This window comes from Corythoichthys intestinalis, chromosome 17 (assembly GCF_030265065.1).
Source record: "Corythoichthys intestinalis isolate RoL2023-P3 chromosome 17, ASM3026506v1, whole genome shotgun sequence".
Taxonomy (NCBI): domain Eukaryota; kingdom Metazoa; phylum Chordata; class Actinopteri; order Syngnathiformes; family Syngnathidae; genus Corythoichthys; species Corythoichthys intestinalis.
In genome coordinates this window covers 4782706-4809456 of record NC_080411.1, presented here as the reverse complement: position 1 = coordinate 4809456, position 26751 = coordinate 4782706, and the positions used below count along the sequence as shown (strand labels likewise).

Here is a 26751-nt window from a genome sequence, read left to right as displayed (position 1 = left end):
TTAATATATATATATATATATATATATGTCATTCAAGAAAAGTTTAGGGCAAGTGCTTATTTTTTGTTATAAAAATATTATGTATATATATATATGTATATACAGTACTGTTTATATTTGAGAAATATTTTATAATAAATAAATTAAATAAATAAAAATATATTTTTTATTCTTTGATTGAAAATATATTTGATATATGATAATATAATGCAAATTCTCAAATATTTTTTAGCATTCAAAAACTTTTTTCTATGTTGAAATTTTTCTTTTTTTGATTAGTGATTTTTCTTTTTGAAAATGTTTTTTTTTTTTTTTTTTTTGGAAGCAACTTGTTTTTTGATTGAATAATAAAGAGAAAAACGTCCTAGCCAAAATGTGGCCCAAACACAAATCAATATTACTTCAATCAAAAAGTTGCTTGAATCAAAAAAAATAAATAAAAATTAATTTTTAAAAAAACTTTCACATTTATTTTTTATTTTATTTTTTTTCAGTTTTTTGAGTTTCAAATTTATTTTTGCACTAAAAAACATTTTTTTAAATTAAAGAAACTTTTTTTGATTGAATAATAAAGACACAAATCTCTTCCCAGGGGATACAATTTTTGACTGGGGTAACTACGTTGGCACGACACCGGCAGGCGTGCCAAATTCAATGGATGATGATCTTGGCGAAAAGTATTGCCTAAGCAGCCTGATTTAGAATTCCCCTCAAGAATGATAGGAAACAAAGAACGCTCACTATCATCTTATTATTATAAATATTCTTGTAAATTAATTTTATTGCTGACACTGTGTTTTGGGGTCATCAACATGTTGTGCCCCCCCGCCCCAAAAGTCAAACTCCGCCTATGGTCGGAGCCTTGCTGTGGACCATTTTTTCAATTTCAACCACAGGTTTTCAATAGGGTTGAGATCTGGGTTATTTGCAGGCCATGACATTGACTGGATGAGTCTTTCTCCAAGGAATGCTTTAACAGTTGCACTGTGATCTTGGAAAATAACAAACATATTTTCAATTGAAGGGATAAGAAAGCTGTCTAAAATTTCAAAGTAAACTTGTGCATTTATTGAAGATTCAACCACAGGCATCTCCCCAGTGCCTTTGCCTGACATGCAGCTCCATATCATCAAGGACTGAGGGAATTTTGATGTTTTCTTCAGGCAGACATCTTTGTAAATCTCACTGGAACTGCACCAAACAAAAGTTCCAGCAGCATCACCTTGTCCAATGCAGATTCTTGACTCTAGACAAGGGTTACATTGATGATTTTACGACACTGTGCGGTTGTGTGCTGGTCCTCATGGGAGACACAGTCTTTCTTAACGCAAAACACTACCGCTTTTGTCCACCGGCGTCGCTAAAATCGACCAAAACTGAAAAGTGTTGCTTTAAAAAAAACAGTACAAGGGTTGACTTTACTTGTACACACATAAAAAGGCATCACATATAATTCAGTCAGTCCTTCCAAACAACAAAATACAAAGATGAGTTGATGTGTGCACAGCAGTCAGTAGTTGCACTTTTTATTTCCTTGGAGGGAAACCCCGCCTTTAATATCCCGCCACGCTAACACAACACTGTCAACTCGCTGCGATAACAACCGTGTCGTGTGTGGAATGTTGGCCTTACATCTGCCTGATTTTTTTCCCATTCTCTTCTCTTGATTAAAAGGTGCAAGTGTAACCTCCACGCCTCCCAGTGCCTGCTGCAGGATGGCAATCTGCAGTGCCTGTGTGAGCACAACACCACGGGTCAGGATTGTCAGCGCTGCAAGAAGGGCTTCAAGGCCAAGTCCTGGAAGGCCGGATCCTACCTGCCCACGCCCAACGGAACCCCCAACACCTGTACGTAAAACTCAAATGACAATTTTCACATCTAGTTGTACACCAACAAAATAATAAGGGTGTAACAATGCATCGGAAGAAGGCTCTTGTATTGAATTGAATCAGTGTTGTTTTTGGTAGACTTTTACATTTTCGTCTTAGTCTTTTAGACCAAAAAAAATAACTCTTAGTCATATTTTAGTCATTTCAAAATGTGTTCGTCTTCATCTAGATTTTGTCGACAAACACTCAAAATGTTTTCATCCGTAAAAAGTCAATGGATTTAGTCTAACCATGGACTTCACTATCTGTTGATGAGACAACTCCTACAGATATTGCGCCACCCCTACCTGTAGGGGGCCGACCCAGGCAGAGCGTTGTGGTGGCTTTTACCGTGATAAACTCAAACACACGCTGCGTTCTAGCACCGGATTTAGGTGGAAACAGGACGAAAGTTTTACTGCCTACAAGCAGGCAGTAGTGTCTCAAGACTGATTTGGTCCAAGATTCAAGGTAATTATTATATGAAATTCACCATTCAAGCACTTTGAAATGTGAAAAAAAATGAAATGAATGGGAAAAAAAACGGACGTAACTTTAGATTAAAATATTTACGTAAAATGAATGATAACTGCCCATTTTTTTTGTTTTAACCAATAATCTAGACTGTTTTACGTTCATATTTAATAGAAATTCTGGGATTTAAGCATTTATTTAAAAATGATTTTTAATTTAAAAAGCTCTTTGTTTTGTGACGGCCGCCATGTTGGATTTTGTATCTACAACAGGTTAACTTTAGCTTGAAAACAGTGTTGTTTTTGGCAGCCATTTAATTTTGGTCTTAGTTTTCGTCTTTTGGACGGTAATACTTCTTAGAGTTAGTCATATTTTAGTCATTTCAAGATGTGTTTGTCTTTGTATAGTTTTTGTTGACGAAATCTCCGACTATTTTCGTCTAGTTTTGGTCGACGATAACTCGATATTTTCGTCTGTAAAATTCGAAAATTTCACTCCAAATTTTTAATCGAGTTAATCACAGCTTAAAAATTAATTAATCGTGATTAATCGCAATTCAAACCATCTATAAAATATGCCATACTTTTCTGTAAATTATTGTTGGAATGGAAAGATAAGACGTAAGACGGATATATGCATTCAACATACTGCACATAAGTACAGTATTTGTTTATTATAACAATAAATCAACAAGATGGCATTAACATTAACATTCTGTTAAAGCAATCCATGGATAGAAAGACTTGTAGTTCTTAAAAGATAAATGTTAGTACAAGTTATTGAAATTTTTTATTAAAACCCCTGTCAATGTTTTCGTTTCAATAAAATGTGTAAGATTTTCAATTAAAAAATAAACTAGCAGCTCGCCATTGTTGATGACAATCATTACACAATGCTCGTGGTGCTTAAACCCATAAAATCAGTCACACCCAAGCGCCAGCAGAGGGCGACAAACTACCAAAAAACACAGGTAACAAGTGGACTTGACACTGTACTGTCATTTTAATCTGTTTGAGCGGGGCATGTGCGTTAATTGCGTCAAATATTTTAACATGACTAATTTAAAAAATTAATTACCGCCCATTAACGCGATAATTTTGACAGTCCTACTCCAAATGTAAGAAAAGGTTTCCAATGAACATTGACAGACGAGCACATATTGTAGCATCTACAAATCTATCACATGATAATACACACTCAGCAAGAAAACAGTAGGGTACATTATTTTCAATTAGTTATACCTGCCTGGACGCCACGAATTATATGTAAAAAAGTGTTGTTGTTTTTTTGTTTGTTTAGGAGGATGCTCGCTGTTAGCAATCGTCTAATGCTGATGTGAAAGTGAATGCTATGCTAATGCTACGAGTTACATTTAGGTCTGAGCACAGACCTTTAAAGGCTAAAACAATATTGCATATTCTCTCTTGCCAAGATAAGAAGACAAATATTACCGTGTGTGTCTCAAAACAAGTAATGGGGAGACTGGAGAGGGTGGGTGAGTTGGGGGGTTGCAGCATATCACAAGTGAAACAACCAGGCAGGCTAACTACACATAAAATGTCACACATTGTGAACATGCGACGAAAACTATGGCACGTTTTCGTCTCGTTCTCATCTCGTCAGACAAAAACTGGCATTCGTGAGGTTAAGTTTTAGTCATCCAAGATTTTAGGTTTTTAGCTTGTTATCGTATCGTCATCGTCATGAAAGAAATATTCGGCTACGAAATATTTTCGTTATAGTCATTGTTGACGAAAACAACACTGCTTGAAATATTTATATAAAATGAACGATAACTGCTTGTTTTTTTGCTTTTAAACAAGAATATATAGACTCTTTTATCTTTATATCTATCGGAATTCATGGATTAACGCATTTATTTTAGGGCTGTCAACGATTAAAATTTTTAATCGAGTTAATCACAACTTAGAAATGAATTAATCTTAATTAATCGCAATTAAAACCATCTATAAAATATGCCATATTTTTCTGTAAATTATTGTTGGAATGGAAAGATAGGACACAAGACGAATACATACATTCAATATACTGTACATAAGTACTGTATTTGTTTATTATAACAATAAATCAACAAGTTTAACATTATTAACATTCTGTTAAAGCGATCCATGGATAGAAAGACTTGTAGTTCTTTAAAGATAAATGTCAGTACAAGTTATAGAAATTTTATATTAAAACCCCTCTTAATGTTTTCATTTTAATAAAATTTGTAAAATTTTTAATCAAAAAATAAACTAGTCGCTCGCCATTGTTGATGTAAAAAATTGCGCAATGCTCATGGTGCTTTAACCCATAAAATCCGTTGCACCCAAGCGCCAGCAGAGTGCGACAAAACACCAAGAAACACAAGGAACAAGTGGCCATGACACTGTGCTGTCATTTTAATCTGTTTGAGATTGTACGTTAATTGAGTCAAATATATTAACGTGATTAATTTAAAAAGTTAATTACCGCGATAATTTTGACAGCCCTAATTTATTTACAAGAATTTTCAGTCTAAAATAATGTTGATTAAAATTCAGATGATTCTGTATGCTTTCCTTAAGTATTAAAGTGCCTGTGACAGCATTAAAAAATCTTAAATGAGCATTATTATGTGAATTAAAATTGTATTTTGAGACATGTCGACTATATACAACAATATGGCAAAGCGCAGATGATAAGAAATGCGTCTTTAACTCTGCCGTTTAGCCCCACCTGTCATTATAACGCTCTAGCGCCTCCATCTGGGTGATGACGTCGGCAGAGTAACAGTTTTAGCTGATTTAGAATTCAGCCCATTGAGGGAGGAAGATTCAGAACGAGGAAAATGCGACAGAGAGCAGCAAAATGTCATCATTGTTTTAATCTCTCCAATATTTTTACAGGATATTCTGTTTAAGTATTTTTCCCCAATTGCTAAATAATTTGTATGGTCATGACAAATATTAAAAATGCATTTATTCAGTACGACAGGGCAAAATTACTGCATAATGACACATGCTTTTTTTGTGTGTCAAGGGCACTTTAAAGTGCCTGTGACAGCAAAAAGCATGTTTATTTCATATTTTCCGCGGTATTTTATGCTCCTGGATGAAATACACCTCTTGGACGTGTGTGGAAGCCATCGATATGTTTATTTAGTTTTTTTAATCTCGCGCCATGAAAATGAGAGACTTCCTGTTTTGACGAGGATTGCTAATGTGACGTCAGCGGGATAGTACCCGATTTATGTAATTTCAATTTTACGACCCTGGAGTCTCGTCCGCCATTCTATCTCCAGTCTTTTTTTTTTTTCCTTTTCACATAAACAGTACCTAGTTCTTGCCATGTCAGGATCCCCTCCTCCCCCAGCAGCGCGTCAGCCGTTTTCAAGTCAATTTTCAAGTCGTTTCAAGGTTAAAGAGGACATTTGAACCCTGCACAGCGGGTTTGCATCACCTCAGATGATGCGGGAGCGCATTGAGGGGAAATCCTGGCGGAGAATGCTGCCAACTCCAGCAGCAAGCGATGATAAAATAATAATCTAGGGCAGCATCTTCCCACTTTTGTCCTTTCAAACAAACACTGACACACTGGCGTGCTCGGGAAGAGACACGCACAGCCAGCCACGTGGGCACAATACACCTGCACCGCTGACAAAAGCCGCTTGCGCTTTCACAACTCACGCAGCCCATTAGCGGAATTTAAAAATTCAAAATGTTTGCAACATACAAAGCAGCGCCGACTCGTGGAAACTTTTTCATATTCGGCGGAAGGAAGTATCGAAAAAGGAACAAGGAACTCATGTAAACTTTCTCACGATTCAATGCCGTTTAGGAAATGATCTTGTTCTTAACTCATTCACTGCCATTGACAACGCTAGACATTAAAGGAGAAATACAGTATGTAAGATTGGTGGCCAAAATGGTACTGCAACTAGCATCAAAATACTGAAGCGCACAACATCCCTGTCGTTTGCCTTTGGGCTGCCAGATAAGTGGTTCACACTGGAGAATCAAGCTGCGTTATCATATCAATGTCTCATTTCGAAAAGGAATTAGAACAGAAACAGAAACTACAAAATGCAATTTCTGGACAAATTGCATTCATCCTATATCCCATAGCTTTGCAGTGCTGGTTGATATACTTATAGAACAAATACGCACAAGTACACATGCTTGTGGTACACTTACGCGCAGGTACACGTTCTTGTGGTACACGTACGCGCAGGTACACGTTCTTGTGGTACACGTAAGCGCAAGTACACGTACTTGTAGTACAAGTACGCGCAAGTACACGTACATGTAGTACAAGTATGCGCAAGTACACCTACATGAAGTACAAGTACGCCCAAGTACACACACATGAAGTACAAGTACACGCAAGTACACCTACATTAAGTACACGTACGCCCAAGTACACCTACATGTAGTACAATTACGCGCAAGTACACGTGCTCGTCGTACAAGTACGCGCAAGGACACGTGCTCGTCGTACAAGTACGCGCAAGTACACGTCCTCCTTGTACAAGTACACGCAAGTACACGTGCTCGTAGTACAAGTACGGGCAAGTACACGTGCTCGTAGTACAAGTACGCGCAAGTACACGTGCTCCTCGTTCAAGTACGCGCAAGTACACGTGCTCCTCGTTTAAGTACGCGCAAGTACACATACTTGTAGTACAAGTACGGGCAAGTACACGTACATGTAGTACAAGTACGCACAAGGACACGTACATGAATTACAAATACGCACAAGGACACTGCATGAATTACAAATACTCACAAGTACACCTACATGAAGTACACGTATGCGCAAGTACAACGACATGTAGTACAATTACATGCAAGTACATGTGCTTGTAATACAAGTATATGCAAGTACATGTGCTTGTAGTGCAAGTACGCAAAAGTACAGGTGGTCGGAGTGCAAGTACGCGCAAGTACACGAGCTCGGAGTGTGCGTACTTGCAGGACGAGTACGCGTGCAAGTGCGCGTACTTGCACGACGAGTATGCGCAAGTGCACGTACTTGCAGGACGAGTACGCACGCAAATGCGCCTACTTGCAGGATGAGTACGCGCGCAAGTGCGCGTACTTGCAGGACGAGTACGCGCGCAAATGCGCCTACTTGCAGGACGAGTACGCGCGCAAGTGCGCGTACTTGCAGGACGAGTACGCGCACAAGTGCACACTTTTGTAGTATCAGTAAATGTACTTGTTAATACAAGTGCACGTTTAATATAATAAATTGAACGTTTAAGGCCATTATCCGTCCTAGTGTAGACGTAGTCTTAGTTTACAAAGATTGCAGCGCTCTGGAAACCTGGACAAACACAAAGAACTTATCTTGTAAATAGCTTATTGGTGGAGGGCGGGACATCTGACTCAAAACAATATTGACTTTTACAGGCTGACAATCGACTTTTAAAATACTCTAATATTCAAACTGTGTTTGACGTGTTTTCTAAAAAACAGCTTTCTTTAATATCGATTGGAAATATTAGGGCCATTTAATGAATAATTCAAGTTCAAATCTTACATGTCAATGGCAGCCAATGATTTAAATGACTGCCCTATAAAGGGTTAAATGACAGTTCTAAAACATTGACCTGTGGAGCCAAAAGATGCTGACTCCACCTAAAATCTTGAAGACGAGCCTCTGGGCAAAGCAAATGCACAAGTCATTAAGTTCTCATTTTCTCTTCTTTTTCTTCTTTCAGGTACCATTGCTGGTTCGCCCTCCGGTTCTAGTAAGTAATAATGCAAAGCGGAGGAAATTTCACTGCATATCTTTCCCTTCTTTTGCGTCATTTCCCTAAGTTGGAAGCCACCGGGAAGGCTCTCGACACTCCCGCCCCTGCAGTCAGTGGCTTCCCTTCCCCCTCTCTTTCTTTCCATCGCTGCTTCATTATTCATAGGCCCCATGTCCTTTCATCGTCGTGCATCACACAAACCTGCTCGGGAGGAATTCTTCCACCGTTTGGTTTTCAGACTAAAGACGTTGACGGACTGAAGAAAAAGAGCAGATATTCTGGGTGAAACGCTCGGGGGAGGAAGCTGATTAGGGATTCTCTCACAGGCTAGCGGCTCCTTCACACAAGCCGGCGTCAAAGTGGCGACGTTGGCTCGGGCCTTTATGCACGGGGCCCCTTTCGCGCTGCATAAAAGGCACCGGCGCGGAAGGGCGCACCCATCCAGTCCATGCCTATTTTGCACTTTTAGGTGTACAGTAGTACTGTATGCAGAGATGGGTAATAAGGCGTTGCATTTACTCAGTTACATTTACTTGAGTAACTTTTTGAGAAAATGTACTTCTGAGAGTACAGGTGTGGAGGTAGATTTGTGTCTTTATTAGTGATGCACGATAATACATTTTTCAACCGATAATTTCCTCCTCATTCCAACCAATAACCGATAATGTCAAGCCGATAATTCTATTAAAAGATTTATGTAAAATTTTAAAGTATACACAAAAGAAAATATTACTGTGCAAAAATATAATTTATTGCTCTTTTTTTCAACATGAAATATGAACAAGTCGTCAATTCTAACATCTAAATAATGACAGATTGTCTGACATTCTGTAATGGTAAACCTTTGGCAACAATTACTTAGAGAGTAAATACCTAAATTGCACAAAAATGCCTTTAAAAGTAAGCCATTCCTAACATACAGTGCCTTGCAAAAGTATTCGGCCACCTTGAACCTTGCAACCTTTCGCCACATTTCAGGCTTCAAACATAAAGATATAAAATTTTAATTTTTTTTCAAGAATCAACAACAAGTGGGACACAATCGTGAAGTGGAACAACATTTATTGGATAATTTAAACTTTTTTAACAAATAAAAACTGAAAAGTGGGGCGTGCAATATTATTCGGCCCCCTTGCGTTAATACTTTGTAGCGCCACCTTTTGCTCCAATTACAGCTGCAAGTCGCTTGGGGTATGTTTCTATCAGTTTTGCACATTGAGAGACTGACATTCTTGCCCATTCTTCCTTGCAAAACAGCTCGAGCTCAGTGAGGTTGGATGGAGAGTGTTTGTGAACAGCAGTCTTCAGCTCTTTCCACAGATTCTCCATTGGATTCAGGTCTGGACTTTGACTTGGCCATTCTAACACCTGGATACGTTTATTTTTGAACCATTCCATTGTAGATTTGGCTTTATGTTTTGGATCATTGTCCTGTTGGAAGATAAATCTCCGTCCCAGTCTCAGGTCTTGTGCAGATACCAACAGGTTTTCTTCCAGAATGTTCCTGTATTTGGCTGCATCCATCTTCCCGTCAATTTTAACCATCTTCCCTGTCCCTGCTGAAGAAAAGCAGGCCCAAACCATGATGCTGCCACCACCATGTTTGACAGTGGGGATGGTGTGTTCAGGGTGATGAACTGTGTTGCTTTTACGCCAAACATATCGTTTTACATTGTGGCCAAAAAGTTCAATTTTGGTTTCATCTGACCAGAGCACCTTCTTCCACATGTTTGGTGTGTCTCCCAGGTGGCTTGTGGCAAACTTTAAACGAGACTTTTTATGGATATCTTTGAGAAATGGCTTTCTTCTTGCCACTCTTCCATAAAGGCCAGATTTGTTCAGTGTACGACTGATTGTTGTCCTATGGACAGACTCTCCCACCTCAGCTGTAGATCTCTGCAGTTCATCCAGAGTGATCATGGGCCTCTTGGCTGCATCTCTGTTCAGTTTGGAAGGACGGCCGGGTCTTGGTAGATTAGCAGTGGTCTGATGCTCCTTCCATTTCAATATGATGGCTTGCACAGTGCTCCTTGAGATGTTTAAAGCTTGGGAAATCTTTTTGTATCCAAATCCGGCTTTAAACTTCTCCACAACAGTATCTCGGACCTGCTTGGTGTGTTCCTTGGTTTTCATAATGCTCTCTGCACTTTAAACAGAACCCTGAGACTATCACAGAGCAGGTGCATTTATACGGAGACTTGATTGCACACAGGTGGATTCTATTTATCATCATCGGTCATTTAGGACAACATTGGATCATTCAGAGATCCTCACTGAACTTCTGGAGTGAGTTTGCTGCACTGAAAGTAAAGGGGCCGAATAATATTGCACGCCCCACTTTTCAGTTTTTTATTTGTTAAAAAAGTTTAAATTATCCAAAAAATGTTGTTCCACTTCACGATTGTGTCCCACTTGTTGTTGATTCTTGACAAAAAAAATTAAATTTCATATCTTTATGTTTGAAGCCTGAAATGTGGCGAAAGGTTGCAAGATTCAAGGGGGCCGAATACTTTTGCAAGGCACTGTACAGGTAGTCTCCAGGGTTACAAGTTCCGTTCCTACACTGGCAAGGTAACCTGAATTTCCGTGTAAGTCGGAATTAACCCTTTAATTACCCCAAATACCATATCAACCTCAAAATAACTGTCCAAAAACATGTTTCGTACATGATATTAATGAATAAAGTTTAAAAATAAGATACTGTACTCACCATCAATGCTGGTGGATCTTCCACTGAAGATGCCGGCTTGTTTACAAGTGGAGACACAACAGTTCTTTTTTACTGATGTTTACTGTAGTTTTACTTTTAAACCACAGACACACTGTAGAACACTTTGGCCTACTAGTGAACAGTTAATTTGATGTGACTTATGAAGCTTAATTGGAGCTTGATTTCAGCAACTTAGACGAGGTCGAGCTGTTTTTGCTACACCGTTGCTTTCTGCATCGCACTCTATTTCCTTAGTAGAAAACAGAAAGCGACCTAATTTTATGTGTGCTCACTGCAATTAAACGTATGAATGTCACCATTTTAATTTAACTTGGAAACCAATTATTAACAACAATATAAGTCCCAGGAATTGTTCAATAACGACAAGAAATCAAAAATAATACACCCCATTAAAAATAAGTTGCGCATCATGTACATTTTCAATCAACCTTAGTAAGTTGCAAAAATAATCCTGCTTTGACTGTTCATTCACTTTATACAAAACACAGGGTGTTCAAGTGCACAGCACTGTGCCGAGCATTTTTAAAAATCATTACTCATCAACATCTGGGTCACAGCCAATCCCTGTAGATTTGTAAGCCTCCCTTGTTTTATCTCCAACAAAGAACGTCGAATTTGTCTTTTTTCGACGCGCTAACGACACACACCGGCCAGAGATCAACCTTCTCCGATCAGAATTGGAGGTCTTTGGTGCTAATTTATTGGCGTAAAAGGAAGATGCGTGCGGACCGATGTAAACGGACACGATGGCAGCGGGTTACATGAGCGGCACGAGGATTAGGAGAGTCTGATCCAGCAAGCTCGCGTCAGATTGGTCGGCCAGACGAATAGGTCAGACTTGTGGAATTCTCGTGCATTAGCAACACAAGGGGTGTGTAGTTAATTACATTTACTCTATTACACAGCTGGCCAAAAGTATTAGCACCCTGCAATTCTGTCGGGTAATGCTCGATTTCTCCCAGAAAATCATTGCAGTTACAAATACTTTGTTAGTAATATCTTCATTTATTTTGCTTGCAATGAAAAAACACAAAAGATGATAGAAACAATTTAAATCATTATCATTTTACACAAAACTCCAAAAAATGGGCCGGGCAAAAGTATTGACACCCTTTGAAAAATCATGTGATGCTTCTTTAATTTGTGTAATTAACAGCACCTGTTACTGACCTGTGGCACATAACATACATAATCGAATCGTAGTCCCTGAATCGTAATCGTAATCAAATTTTTAGGTGTCCCAAGATTCCCACCTCTAACAAAAAAGTCAGGGATTTAAGCATTTATTCACAATAAACTTCAACTGAAGGAGATCTTTGTTTACAAATGGCGGCCGCTAATTTCCTTACTGACTAGCCTCATACTTCGCAATATTTACATAAAATAAATTCTACCCGCCCAGTTTTTTGGCTTTTAATCACGAATCGAGACTGTTCTACGTTCATATCTATGAAGAATTCAGGGATTTAAGCATTTATTCACAGGAATTTTCATGTAAAAAGCTCTTAGTGGTGCTAAGGTGGCGCCACTTTGGCTAAAAGACTAGCATCACATTTGACATTTTACGTAAGATAAATGCTAACTGCCCAAAATTTTGCTTTTAACCAAGAATCAAGACTGTTTTATGTCCATATCTATAAAGAATTCAGGGATTCAGGCATTTATTTACAAGAATTTCCATTGTAAAAAGCTCTTTGTGGTGCTTAGCTAGCGCCACTTTGGCTAAAAGACTAGCATCACATTCGACATATTTACGTAAAATAAATGCTAACTGCCCTGTTTTTTGCTCTTAACCAAGAATCTAGACGTTTATACTAGAGCTGTCAAACGATTAAAATTTTTAATCGAGTTAATTACAGCTTAAAAATTAATTAATCGTAATTAATCGCAATTAATCGCAATTCAAACCATCTATAAAATATGCCATATTTTTCTGTAAATTATATATATTCTGTAAAATAAATTGTTGGAATGGAAAGATAAGACACAAGATGGATATATACAGTGGGGAGAACAAGTATTTGATACACTGCCAATGGGAAAATCCATTGGCAGTGTATCAAATACTTCTTCTCCCCACTGTACATTCAACATACGGTACATAAGGACTGTAGTGGGCATTTCACTCTACTGTCATTTAAATCTGTCTATGCTGTCCTCACTCCGAAGCGTCTACTTTTTCCAAAGCTAGACAGCTAGTGAACGACGCCTTAATAATCAGACTCCTTCCTTTTTCATCTGATTTATTAATAAAATAGCCTCAAACCACTGTCTTCTTTAGACCGTCATAAAACTACAAAAAAAAAAAATACACAAGCAATGCATTAGCAACAACGTTAGCTTAGCACGCTATACAGGTTCACTAAACATAAACAAAAAGCGTCTCATACAAAAAATAGAACATTTCGCTTACTAACATAATATGTACATTCTTTACAACAACCATACTTACGGACAAATCTTGTCCAAGGATCATATAAGCACAACATTACAACGTAGGCTTCAGCCCGAGACTTCGTGCAGCCATATGAACTGGCAAGAAAAAAATTAACCATGTCGCAAAGCGACCACAAGAGTTCGCTGTTGTGCTGCAGCACAAAAAGCCTTGCTGTAAAACTTACCAAAAGGCAGAATACTGTCTGAGCGGGACATGTGCGTTAATTGCGTCAAATATTTTAACGGGATTCATTTAAAAAATTAATTACCGCGCGTTAACGCGATAATTTTGACAGCCCTAGTTTATACTTTCATATCTATAAAGATTTCAGGGATTTAAGCATTGATTCACAAGAATTTTCATGTAAAAAACGCTTTGTCTGTGTTTTCACTCGGTCAGCACTGTTCATGTGCCATAAAGCAATTAAGACATTTACCTTAAGAAAGATCCAATTAAAATAATTTATTCTTTAGGAAAAATATTGGACAAAGAATTGCAAGTCAAAGTGGATTGGAAGTCTATTGCAGCAGGTTATCGGAAAGTAAGCGGATTTATGGCGCAGTCATTTGACAGGTGCCCGCCTGTCTGACTGCGCAGATGGATGGTCTCACTGAACGCACACAAACACAGACTTAAGTGAACACAGCATCGTGGCTTCATGTGCTTTTCCCGCTCATAGTGCATTTGCATATAATGAGATCATTTGACACGCCGCGCCGCCAAACGTTCGCTATCATTGCCCTAATACCACCTGTCACTCGTCGCATCCTCATGTCTTATTACTACATCGATTCGGAGACCGGCTAATGAAGACATTGCCATTCGGAAGCTTCCACCGCAGTTGACGTCCGGCCTTAACGGCGGCGTTGTTTTAATGCGTCGCATGATTTTCCAAGCATGCTTCCCTCGAGACCATGTTGTATTTTGGTTCAATTTTTTTTTTTTTTTTTTTTTTTTTTTTTTTATTAAACACTGATTAGAAGGACAAGTAGGCGTAATGTTCGTTCAGAATTCTGCCAGCATTTCCAGAATTTTGGAAACTATCCTCCATTATTTGCTGTTAACTGCTTTATGTGCTTTCTGAAATGCTCAAGATTGTGCCAAAAATTGTGCATAAATGTAGTGCTTGGACTATCTTGTGACCACTGACAGGCGTGTTTTGAAGGCAAAAGAAACCAAAAACATTAAAAAATAGTTTTATTGGGGGCCACAAACAGAGTATTTGTGTTTTTATTCATTTTGATTTAATTAGTTTTGTTTTTATTAGCATAATTTGAATGTATACATTTTTAAAATGAAAAAAAAAATTGTGATTTTATTACTTTATTTTTATTAACATATTTTTATTGTTTTTTTTTTCTAAAATTAATATATGTGTATATATGAATACAATGACTAATACAAAATATACAGTGGTATGAAAAAGTATCTGAACCTTTTGGAATTGCTCACATTTCTGCATAAAATCACCATCAAATGTGATGTGATCTTTGTCATAATCACACAGATGAAAAAACTGTCTGCTTTAATTGATTGGAAAAAAATATATATATATAAATATTAGGGCTGTCAAATGATTAAAATTTTTAATCGAGTTAATTACAGCTTAAAAATTAATTAATCGTCATTAATCGCAATTCAAACCATCTATAAAATACGCCATATTTTTCAGTAAATTATTGTTGGAATGGAAAGATTAGACACAAGATGGATATATACATTCAACATACGGTACATAAGTACTGTATTTCTTGATTATAACAATAAATCAACAAGATGGCATTACCATTATTAACATTCTGTTAAAGCGATCCATGGATAGAAAGACTTGTAGTTCTTAAAAGATAAATGTTAGTACAAGTTATAGAAATTTTATATTAAAACCCCTCTTAATGTTTTCGTTTTAATAAAATTTGTAAAATTCTCAATCAAAAAATAAACTAGTAGCCCGCCATTGTTGATGTCAATAATTACTTACACAATGCTCATGGGGGCTGAAGCCTATAAAATCAGTCACACCCAAGCGCCAGCAGAGGGCGACAAAACTCTGAACAACACAGCAAGTACACATTTCACTGTGCTGTCATTTTAATCTGTTTGAGCGGGGCATTAGTGCGTTAATTGCGTCAAATATTTTAACGTGAATAAGTTTAAAAATTAATTACATAGCAGTGTGTCAAATACTTGTTCTCCCCACTGTATATAGATGTATTTAGATATACGTGTATATATATATATATAGATAGATATAGATATAGATATATAGATAGATATACGTATATATATAGATATACGTATATATATATATGTATATAGATATACGTATATAGATATACGTACGTGTGTCAAATACTTGTTCTCCCCACTGTATATGTATATGTATATTTATATATATGTAGATATATAAATATATATATGTATATAGATATACGTATATCTATATACATATATATATATATATATATATATATACATATATATATATATATATATATATATATATATATATATATATATATATATATATATATATATATATATATATATATATGGCGAAAAAAACTCAGGTCACATGAGCTCTGAGACCCCCAATTTGGCCAAATTTCTAAATTGTCCTATATGCATGTGTGATACATCTTTGGAAAGCTTAACATCTCAATTTTCTGGGGGAAGAAACATTTTGAACAGGGAGGGCATTTATTTATTTATTTATTTATTTTTTAAACTGCAAAACCCTATGTGGAGGTGAAAGCACGCGAGAGCAGAATTACAGACGTCATGATTTTAACAAGATATTATCTTATACTTACCTCTTTTCGATCCAAAAACTCCATGTAGCATGAATCACGGAGTGTCAAGACACAGCTGTGAATGGCCACAGATTTTATGGGTGAAACATGGTAATACAACAAAGGTCGCAATGCAGAAATCGCAGACATCAAGGATTGGTCGAGTTTCATTTTCATATATTTACCCTTTCAAACTTTTTTTTTTCAATTTTTCGTTGTTGGGATCGATTACTTATCATCTAAAATATTGGGGAAAATGCGACAGTAACGAAAAAAATACAATTAAGCGAGAGTTATGAGGTAGATATCCGTGACTTTTCTACAGACGCCAATTTTTTTTTATTGTGACGTAACTTGTTTCAAAGTTTAAAATATGCGAGTGAATAATTTTTTTTAAAGTCGTTTTTCTTTTTAAAACTAAATATGAGACATCAATTAATTATTCTAAGCTAAAAATGACAGACATTTCAAATAATAAATACGATTACTTACCTTCTTTTTATGGCTAGGTTGAAACAAAAGCGGTTGCGCGACGTCTGTTAACGGGGGGTTCCAGGGTAAAACGGACCAATTAAAAATAGTTCGGAGACTTAATGCACCATGAATCTGCTATGGCAGCATATAGACATATTGTTCTATTAAACACAACAGTTATTTTGGCTGAAAATACAGCAGTTTCTTTTAAAGAGGGGTGCAAGAGCAGAAACTGCTTTTTCAGTCTTAATTTACAGAAAAATAAGGCATATTTTATAGATGGTTTGAATTGCGATTAACTGCGATTAATTACGATTAATTAATTCTTAAGCCGTAATTAACTCGATTAAAAATTTTAATCGTTTGACAGCCCTAATATATATATATATATACATATATATATATATATAAATATATATATATATATATATATATATATATATATATATATATATATATATATATATATATACACATATAAAGGGTCTGACGATAATGTTAGAACATGAAAATTAATTTCAGTTACTTTGCTAAATAACTAATTACTCTTAGAATGAGGTAACTGAGTTACTAACTTAATTACTTTTTGGGAGAAGTAATTTGTAACTATGATTACTTTTGAAAAGTAAGATTAAAAGATTGAAAATTACCATACTTATACCTGTAAACATTCGGCACCAGCCCCTTCTTTCCCAAATGAATCTGTTGTCCATCCCCGTCAATGGCAGCCAACGAGTTCAAACGTCGCCACCTAGCGGATTCGCAATATTGAACCAATGTTGCCCCAATTGTGTCACAATCAGTTATGCTAGCACTTAACCCCCAGTGGAGTTTGCACTGTGCTCATACTTATGATTAATTAATGCTCCACGAGGGGTTAAGGCCAATTCGTATTTGCCCTGATATTAACACAATGGGACGCCCTTTTTTTTCTCTCAAACCTGATTTGAGCTCTAACATGACTCACGATGCAACACTATTTACAAGTGTGCACAGAAAAACTATAGTATGGTTAATACACTGGATATAACTAGTTAATTTTATTACATTCATGTATTTTTTAAGATACAGGACAGGAAGTTTTCGAGTTACAATGTCCTCAACTTGCGATGTTTCAACTTTATGACGCCCAGGCCTCGTCTGATATTTAGTCCCCTAGCATCAGTATTTCTGTGTATGCATATTTGCATACAAAAACATACCTCAATGGCTGCACAATAATACCGTGGGAAATAAGGTCCAAATTTTGGGCAATTCAACGAGACACTGTTACTAGGGCTGTCAAACGATTAAAATTTTTAATCGAGTTAATTACAGCTTACAAATTAATTAATTGTAATTAATCGCAATTAATCGCAATTCAAACCATCTATAAAATATGCCATATTTTTCTGTAAATTATATATATATTCTGTAAAATAAATTGTTGGAATGGAAAGATAAGACACAAGATGGATATATACATTCAACATACATTCAACATAAGGACTGTAGTGGGCATTTCAATCTACTGTCATTTAAATCTGGCTATGTTGTCCTCACTCCGAAGCATCTACTTTTTCCAAAGCTAGACAGCTAGTGAACGACGCCTTAATAATTAGACTTCTTCCTTTTTCATCTGATTTATTAATAAAATGGCCTCAAACCATTGTCCTCTTTAGACCGTCGTAAAACTACAAAATAAAAGTACACAAGCATTGCATTAGCAACAACGTTAGCTTAGCACGCTATACAGGTTCACTAAACATAAACAAAAAGCGTCTCATACAAAAAATAGAACATTTCGCTTACTAACATAATATGTACATTCTTTACAACAACCATACTTACGGACAAATCTTGTCCAAGGATCATATGAGCACAACATTATCAGCCCGAGACGTCGTGCAGCCATAATGAACTGGCAAGAAAACAATAAACCATGTCGCAAAGCGACCACAAGAGTTCACTGTTGGACAGCACAAAAAGCCTTGCTGGAAAACTTACCAAAAGGCAGAATACTTTCTGAGCGGGACATGTGCGTTAATTGCGTCAAATATTTTAACGTGATTAATTTAAAAAATTTATTACTGCGCGTTAACGCAATAATTTTGACAGCCCTAACTGTTACGCGACTTTAAGAAAAAAAAAAAACGACTGGAGAAAAGACAGTGGACGTCGTGAAGTCGAAATCACGTATGTCGGTACGTCGTAAAATGGGGACTGCCTGTATAGTTATGTTGAATTATGTAATTAAAATAAGACATTTTCATCCAAATAAAATATTAAGTATAATATTCTAATAAATACTAAGTTATATAAAAATATTTTAATGAATATGAAAAATAGGAATAATTTTTTTAAACTAGAAACTGCAATTTCTGGATAAATTACTCTGTGTCTCTGCTGTGTGGAGATACAGATCTTAGCCCCGCCCAGGTTGGTTTGGGGAAATTTCGGGGACAATATCAGGTCACTTCCTGTTGATCTGGGAACATTTTGGGGGCGTGGCCTGGTCATATCAGTTCATTTGGGGACATTTGGAGGGTGTGTCCGATTGATATCTGGTCATTTCCTGTTGATTTGGGGCATTGTTTTTTTTGCCATTGAAAATGAATGGGAAAAAATGTGGCCATCCATAACCGTCAATGGCATCGACAACTGCAATAACCATCAAAGTGAGGTCTAACTGTAACTGTAGTCTTGAAACAAATCTGAATAAGGAAAAACATTGCAATAAAATAATGCAAACTGGGTAAACTTGAGAGTAGCTGAGATTTGTCATGACAGAACATTACTCCTCAAGTTCAGCATTCGCTTCAATGATATCTAGCGCCGTCTAGCGTCATGAATGGGTATAATGTCTAGGCCGCGAATATAATACGACCCCGCTTTTTCAGTCTTATTTCAATGCAAAAAACACCGTTTTATATTCGGGCCAATACGGTATATTGTGGTAACATTGCCAAAGAAATCGCCAGCTTCGTCAGGTTTTTATTTTTTAGAACTTATCCAACAAAAAACGCCTACTGTCTACGGCGGTTGACGGTAGCGCTGCAACGATTAATCGATTAACACGAGTATTTGATTAGAAAAAAAGATTTGAATTAAATTTTTCTGCTTCGAGTATTCGTTTAATTAAAGTGGCGTTGTAATGGTTTGTTTTGAAAGTGTTTGCATTTAATTGTATTGATTTGGGTGGATACACTGCCCTCTAGTCTGCCTCATTTCACGTGGCTGAATCCAGCGGCTCCCTGTTAAGATGAACATAAGTTTTTGTTTGAGCTAAAGGTTTTTGGGGTTTTTTTTCTTAATGCATTCAATTTAGTTTATATGTATATTTAGCCATTTTTGTGGGCATATGTGTTTGAACCATTTGTTAAGAGCATGGTAAAAAAAAAAAGTTAGCATTTAAGCTAGCGGACTTTTGCTATGTAAGTTAGCCAATTGTTCTTTTGTTGAACATAGATCCTCATTTATTTTTTCTATTTTTTATACAGTTTGAGGTTAGGTATTTTAATGTTTTATGTTCCTTAACCGATTACTCGATTATTCAAACTAAGTAGGTCATCGATTAATCGACTACTAAAATAATCGATAGCTGCATCTCTAGTTGAAGAAAACATTGAAAGCGAAAGTAAACTCTCAACTGCACTGCTCCCTCTCTCTATCTTGTCAGCCATGCGGTGCGTTCAGGTACAGATAAAAACGTCTGCCACATTAGAACCCAGTTCGTTACATTATTACAGGAATTATCATTTTTATTTACAGTTTATTTGTTTTGCGATGTGTAAATGCCATTTATAATAGTACTAGCCGTATTTATTAAGAATTTAGTGTAGGTTTTTGGGCTGCGGAATGAATTAATGGAATAATAATGTATTCATATGGTAAAATACTGCTCGACATACGACCATTTCGTCTTACAAACAAGGTCCTGGAACGAATTAACTTCGTATTTCGAGGTACCACTGTACTTAATTTTTTACAGTGTTTTAAAGACGTACAAAAAGAAAAAAAAGAAAAAAGTAAAATCTAATATGTAGCACAAAGAGGGAAAAATGTAACGACTAGTGTAGCCCAAAGTAGCGGAGTAAAAGTAGCGTTTCTTAATCACAAATCTACTCAAGTAAAAGTAAAAAGTATGGCTTAAAAAAGTGAATTTTGTCTCAAAACATAAATGTAATAGAGTAAATGTAACGCATTACTACCCTCCTCTGATAGCTGCCAGTATTTCAATAGCTACTTTAGCCTTAAAGAGTCTAGATATTTGGCTGCAAGATTTAAAAGAAGGGAAAAAAAGCGTTGGTAGGCTTGCGGAACAGCTTTGGAGTTCAGTCTCTGTCAGCAGTGTGAAATCACACTTTTCACTGTGCGAACGCTCATCACGCCGCGCATGGGTGTGTGTGTTTGAAGAGAGGGGGGAAAAAAAGGATGAGGCGTTCTCTGGATAAACAATCTGAGGCAGCATCTCCTATGCTAATTCGCTAGCCCGCTCAGCAGCTCCTGCTTGCATTTACATGCCGTGTCCTCGTGTAACTGATGCACCGCAGCTTTTAAGGAAAAAAAAAAAGAAAACCTTCCACGCCAATTAAAAAGTCCCCAAGACTTTTTTCAGCAAGTACAAGCACCTGGGATGGATTCACCCAAGCATGAATATACTGTGCTGTACATCAAATACAGTATACGCACAACAGACACAAGCCAAAAATGTCTCCCCCTTGTGGAAGCATGTTGTGCTGTTTTGTTCACACACGCCCATTATAAGATGCTTTCTATTCTTTGGCAGACGATGATATTGAGGCAGAGGTGTGTACAGTAGCTAATACAATGCATAACATATAACAGTAGCGTTAATTCAAAATAATAATAGAAAAGTAAAGGTAGTCATATGAAAAATGTAGTACAAGTAAAAAAAAGTATTCAGTGAAAAGAATACTGAAGCAATGAGTAACCGCTTACAGTGGCAATGTATTTTAAACAATGGTATATCTATTTGTAAGATACTTCCATGCCAATTTAAAAGACCCAAAAAAGCACCTGGGATGGAGTCACCCAAGTATGAATATACTGAGCTGTACATCAAATACAGTATGTACAGTGCCAACACAAGCCAAATTGTGTCCGTCATTATTAACAGTACTATAACCTAGTCAGACCTGGCTGCAGAAAGAAATTACAGGGGGGGCATTACATTTTTTGGGGGGGGCACACTTCTTCAACGTAAATTTAGCCTGAACAGTGGCGTAATTACCTGTACATTACTACATCAGTGCACTGAAATATTTTCCCCGATATTTTAGATGATAATCGATGCAAAAAAACAAAAAAAAAATTTAAGTTTAAAAGGGTAAATATCTGAAAAAGAAAATCTGCGATTTCTCCATCGCGACCCTTGTTATATTACTGTGTTTCACCCATAAAATCCCCAAAAAGGCCATTCACAGCTGTGTGTTGACACTCGGTGAGACATGCTACACTGAGTTTTTGGATCAAAACAAGGTAAGTATGCAATAATATCTCATTAAAATCATGGTGTCTTTAATTATGTTCTCTCGTGCTCTCACCTCAAGTTAGGGTTTAGGGGTTTGATTTTTTTTTTTTTTTTTTTAAATGCCCCCCTGTTCAAATTCAATCAAAGATTTTCAGCTTTCCAATGATGTATCACACATGCATATAGGACAATTGTGAAATTTGGCCAAATTGGAGGTCTCAGAGCGGAACTTCAAGTTACCTGAATGTTTTCTTCCTTATATTTTTTAATCTTTCATTTTTTAAATTTGTAAATGCAGTTTTTTTTTTTTTTTTTTACTACGTAAAGAAAAAAAAGAGATCCTTGGTTGCCAGTAGAGTTGTCCAGTACTTCTTAATCGATAACCGATATCCCGATGTTGTCCAACCCATAAATCTGATACCGATATCAATTCAATACCAGTATATCTTGAACCTAATCTATTAATGCTAATTGTATTGTGTTGCCAAACTTGTTGCTATAATCATAATAAATCTGAAAACTTCAAGGTTTTCCAAATACCAAAGTATTACAAATACAGGCATGCAATCACTGTACAATCCCAAGATGCATTTGGTTCTGGGCTATTGCACAACTTTATAATTTAATCTTATGTTTTATTACTTTTCTTAGTGACTATTTCTCTCTGGTGGCACAGTAGTTATATATGATGAGTTAATAATGAATTAATTCTCATTTATTTTTCATTTTATCTGTGAACCATGAGTGATTACGGTCTTTCCCTCTGCCATCAAATCCCAAGCACAGCTGCTTTGCTAAGCTGTAACCAGTCCATGTACACAGGATGCAGGTTTTTACATTAAATTACAACTCAGCATACATGCTAGCGAATAATACTACCTACACTGGTATGACAAAGTATCTGAACCTTTTGGAATTTCTCACATTTCTGCATAAAATCACCATCAAATGTAATCTGAACTTTGTCAAAATCACACAGATGAAAATACAGTGTCTGCTGTAACTAAAGCCACCCAAACATTTATCGGTTTCCATATTTTATTGAGGATAGCATGCAAGCAATGACAGAAGGGGGAAAAATAAGTTGGTGAACCCTCTGCCTAAGGAGACTAAAAAAGCAATTGAAACCAATTTTTACCAAACATTGTTAGTCAGGTGTGTGCCCAATCATTGATGAGTGATAAAGCAGCCCTGCCCACTGTAAAACACACACCTGGTAAGAATTGTCTTGATGAGAATTATTCTCTGATGTGCATCATGGCTTGGTCAAAGAGCTGTTTGACAGCGATCAAGGATTGTTGATTTGTATAAAGCTGGGAAAGGATACAAAACCATCTCTAAAAGTCTGGATGTTCATCAATCGACAGTCAGAGAAGTTGCCTACAAATGGAGAGTTGCTTCTCTCCCAAGGAGTGGCCGTCCCCCAAAGATGACACCAAGAGTTCGGCGCAGAATACTCAGAGAGGTAAAAAAAAAAAGCCCGAGAGTGTCTGCTAAAGACTTACAGAAATCATTGGCACAGTCCAACTATATGTAAAACTATGGCCAAGAATGGTGTTCATGGGGGGACTCCACAGAGGAAGCCATTGCTGTCTAAAAAAACATTGTTGCTCGTTCAATGTTGGCAAAAAGGCACTTGGAAACTACACAGAAGTTTTGGCAAAATATTTTGTGAACTAACAAAAAAGTTGAATTGTTTGGGAGTAACACACAATGTCATGTGTGGAGGAAAAAATGGAACAGCTCACCAACATCAACACATCATCCTCACCGTGAAGCATGGTGGAGGGAGCATCATGATTTGGGGTTGTTTTGGTGCCTCTGGGCCTTGACAACTTGAAATCATAAATGGAAGAATGAATTCAAAAGTTTACCAGGATGTTTTTCAGGAAAAGCCGAGGCCGTCTGTGAGACAGTTGAAGCTAAAAAAGCGGATGGATGCTGCAATAAGACAGTGATCCAAAACGCAAACGTAAATCAACTTCAGAATGGTTTCAGAAGAGCAAGATACATGTTATGGAGTGTCCTAGTCAAAGTCCAGACTTGAACCCCATTGAGATGCTGTGGCATGACCTAAAGACGTTGGTTCATGCCAGACATCCCAGGAATCTGACTGAAGTAGAGCAGTTTTGTAGAGAAGAATGGGCCAGGATTAGTCCTGATTGATGTGCCTGACTGATCTGCAGCTACAGGAAGCATTTGGTTGAAGTTATTGCTACCAAAGGGGGAGGGGGGGGGACCTATAAATGTTTGGGTGGTTTTGGTTAAAGCAAACACTGTTTTTTCATCTGTGTGATTTTGACAAAGATAAGATCACATTTGATGATTTTATGCAGAAATGTGAGAAATTAAAAAAAAAGGTTCAGATACTTTCTCATATCACTGTATATCTTCCAATACTATTTTAAATGTGTATATCGGCAGATATTATTGGGTGGCTGATATTATCGTTGCCAGCCCACCCACTCAAAATGTTTTTGTTAAAATGCACTTGGTTTCATGTATTAAAATTTACATTTGTTTTAATGTAAAAAGCTACAAAGTAATATTTTTTTCTTTATTCATTTTTGTATGTTTTCAATTCTATAATTTTTATAATATTTTAATTCTATATTTAAAAAATAAATAAAGTAAAATGAAATAATAATTCAGCGCCAGTGCTCCCAGTCAAAATACATTGGCCATCTCTCAGTGTCAATAGCAGCCAAAGAGTTAACTGGAACAAGTAGCTTTTGTGAGCGCAGCCTTTTCAAATATTTCAAAAATTCCAAATCATGTTTCCCCACCGGACTTTCTCGCCACTAATACAAGATGTACTCGTGTGCGTACGATCGGGGTCGCTTTGATGAGACGCGCCAACGGCATCGTGCCATTGACGTGAGATGACGACAATACTGGCGGCAATCCAAAGCGCGGCAAAGGCAGCTGCTGGAACCCCGAGGAAAGCGCGGGGGATGTCGGGAGTGGGCGGCGGTGAGATTTACCCAGAGGCGGGGGTGCTTACAGTACGGGCCTTTCCGAAGGGAAGCCACTGGAGACCGGCTTTGCCCGTGCAAAAACACCTCCAGGGTGTGCGGAACACAGATGGAAGCATACCGCGCACGAGTCTCTTGTGGGCTGCGAAGCTCTGGCCACTCCACGTTGTGAATTTTGCCTTGCATGAGTACTTAAAGGGGGTCAACAGCAACTCACAATTTTGCGAGTTCAAAATGTTCAGAATACTGGTGCAAATTGTCTCGATTTTGAATTTACCACGCAGTGGGAAACTGTATATCTGTACATACAGTGCTCTCCATAATTATTGGCACCCCTGAAAAAGATGTGTTTTTTAGCTTCTAATAATTTTTTTTTATTCAAATAATATGGGACCTTACTGGAAAAAAAGAGAAGAATCCAACCTTCAATACAAGTGCATTCATTCAGTGGGGAAAAAAATCCCACATAAACAAAAAATTATTTGACATCAAATAATGTGTGTCACAATTATTAGCAGCCCTGGTGTTAATACTTTGTACAACCCCCTTTTGCCAACAAAACAAGGTCTGGGGACTGAGATGGCCAGAGGAGCTTGATTTTGTGTCTGGTGAACCATTTCTGTGTAGATTTGGCCATATGTCTTGTTGAAAGACCCAGTGACGACCCATCTTCAGCTTTCGGGCAGAGGGCAACAGATTTTGAATTAAAATGTCCTGGTATTTCAAAGCATTCATGATGCCATGCACCCAAAAAGGTTCCCAGGGCCTTGTTAGGGTGCCAGACAAAAATACACACGATCCCAGGCTTCAACTGGGACCGTGTGCTTTGGTCAGATGAGAACAAGATTGAGCTTTTTGGCAACAAACACTCTAAGTGGGTCTGGTGTGCCACGAAAGATGTGCATGCTGAAAAGCACCTCATACCCACTGTGAAGTAAGGGGGTGGGTCAGTGATGCTGTGGGGCTGTTTCGCTTCCAAAAATTTATTAAATTACTGCATTTTATTGTTGTCTGTCACTGGAGTTTTATTTTATTATCAATCCCATCCAACAAAATGACGGTCATAAAGTAAGCTTAATTTTTCTTTTCATAAAAAAAATAAAAAAAACATAACATTGTTATAAAATTTTGTCGTTTAATTTCATCTTTAATCTTTTTTTTTATATGCTTAAAATACTGTACAAACACACAACAAATGTTTACGATCGTATCGTTTTCACTCTGTATCGAACCGTATCGTTCTTAAACTGTATCGAATCGCTCGGCCTTAAAAATGTATCGTTTTTTTAATCGAATCGAAACCTGTGCATCTAAATACATATCAAATCGGCTTCATGCCAGAGATTCCCAACCCTAGTAATCAAGCCCATATACAGTTGTGGTCAAAATTTTACATACACTTGTGAAGAACATAATGTCATGGCTCTCTTGAGTTTCCAGTTATTTCTACAACTCGGATTTTTCTCTGATAGAGTGATTGGAACAGATACTTCTTTGTCACAAAAAACATTCATGAAGTTTGGTTCTTTTATGACTTTATTATGGGTGAACAGAAAAAAAGTGATCAAATCTGCTGGGTCAAAAATATACATACAGCAGCGCTAATATTTGGTAACATGTCCCTTGGCCATTTTCACTTCAATTAGGCGCTTTTGGTAGCCATCCACAAGCTTCTGGTTGAATCTTTGACCACTCCTCTTGGCAAAATTGGTGCAGTTCAGTTATATTTGATGGCTTTCTGACATGGACTTGTTTCTTCGGCATTGTCCACAAGTTCTCAATGGGACTTTGGG

General features: G+C 37.1%; 1 protein-coding gene across 8 annotated transcripts in view; it reads left to right on the top strand.

Moving 5' to 3' along the window:
• ntng2b (netrin g2b) overlaps positions 1-26751 on the top strand; it is a 178187-nt gene that overhangs the window by 112074 nt on the left and 39362 nt on the right. For all 8 annotated transcript variants that reach the window (XR_009061050.1, XM_057818225.1, XM_057818223.1 and 5 more), the window contains exons 4-5: positions 1675-1847; positions 8047-8076. Coding sequence is in view for 7 of the 8 variants with exons in the window: in XM_057818225.1 (XP_057674208.1) it covers positions 1675-1847; positions 8047-8076 (203 nt within the window). In the remaining variant the exon portion in view is untranslated. The remainder of the gene's footprint in view (positions 1-1674; positions 1848-8046; positions 8077-26751) is intronic.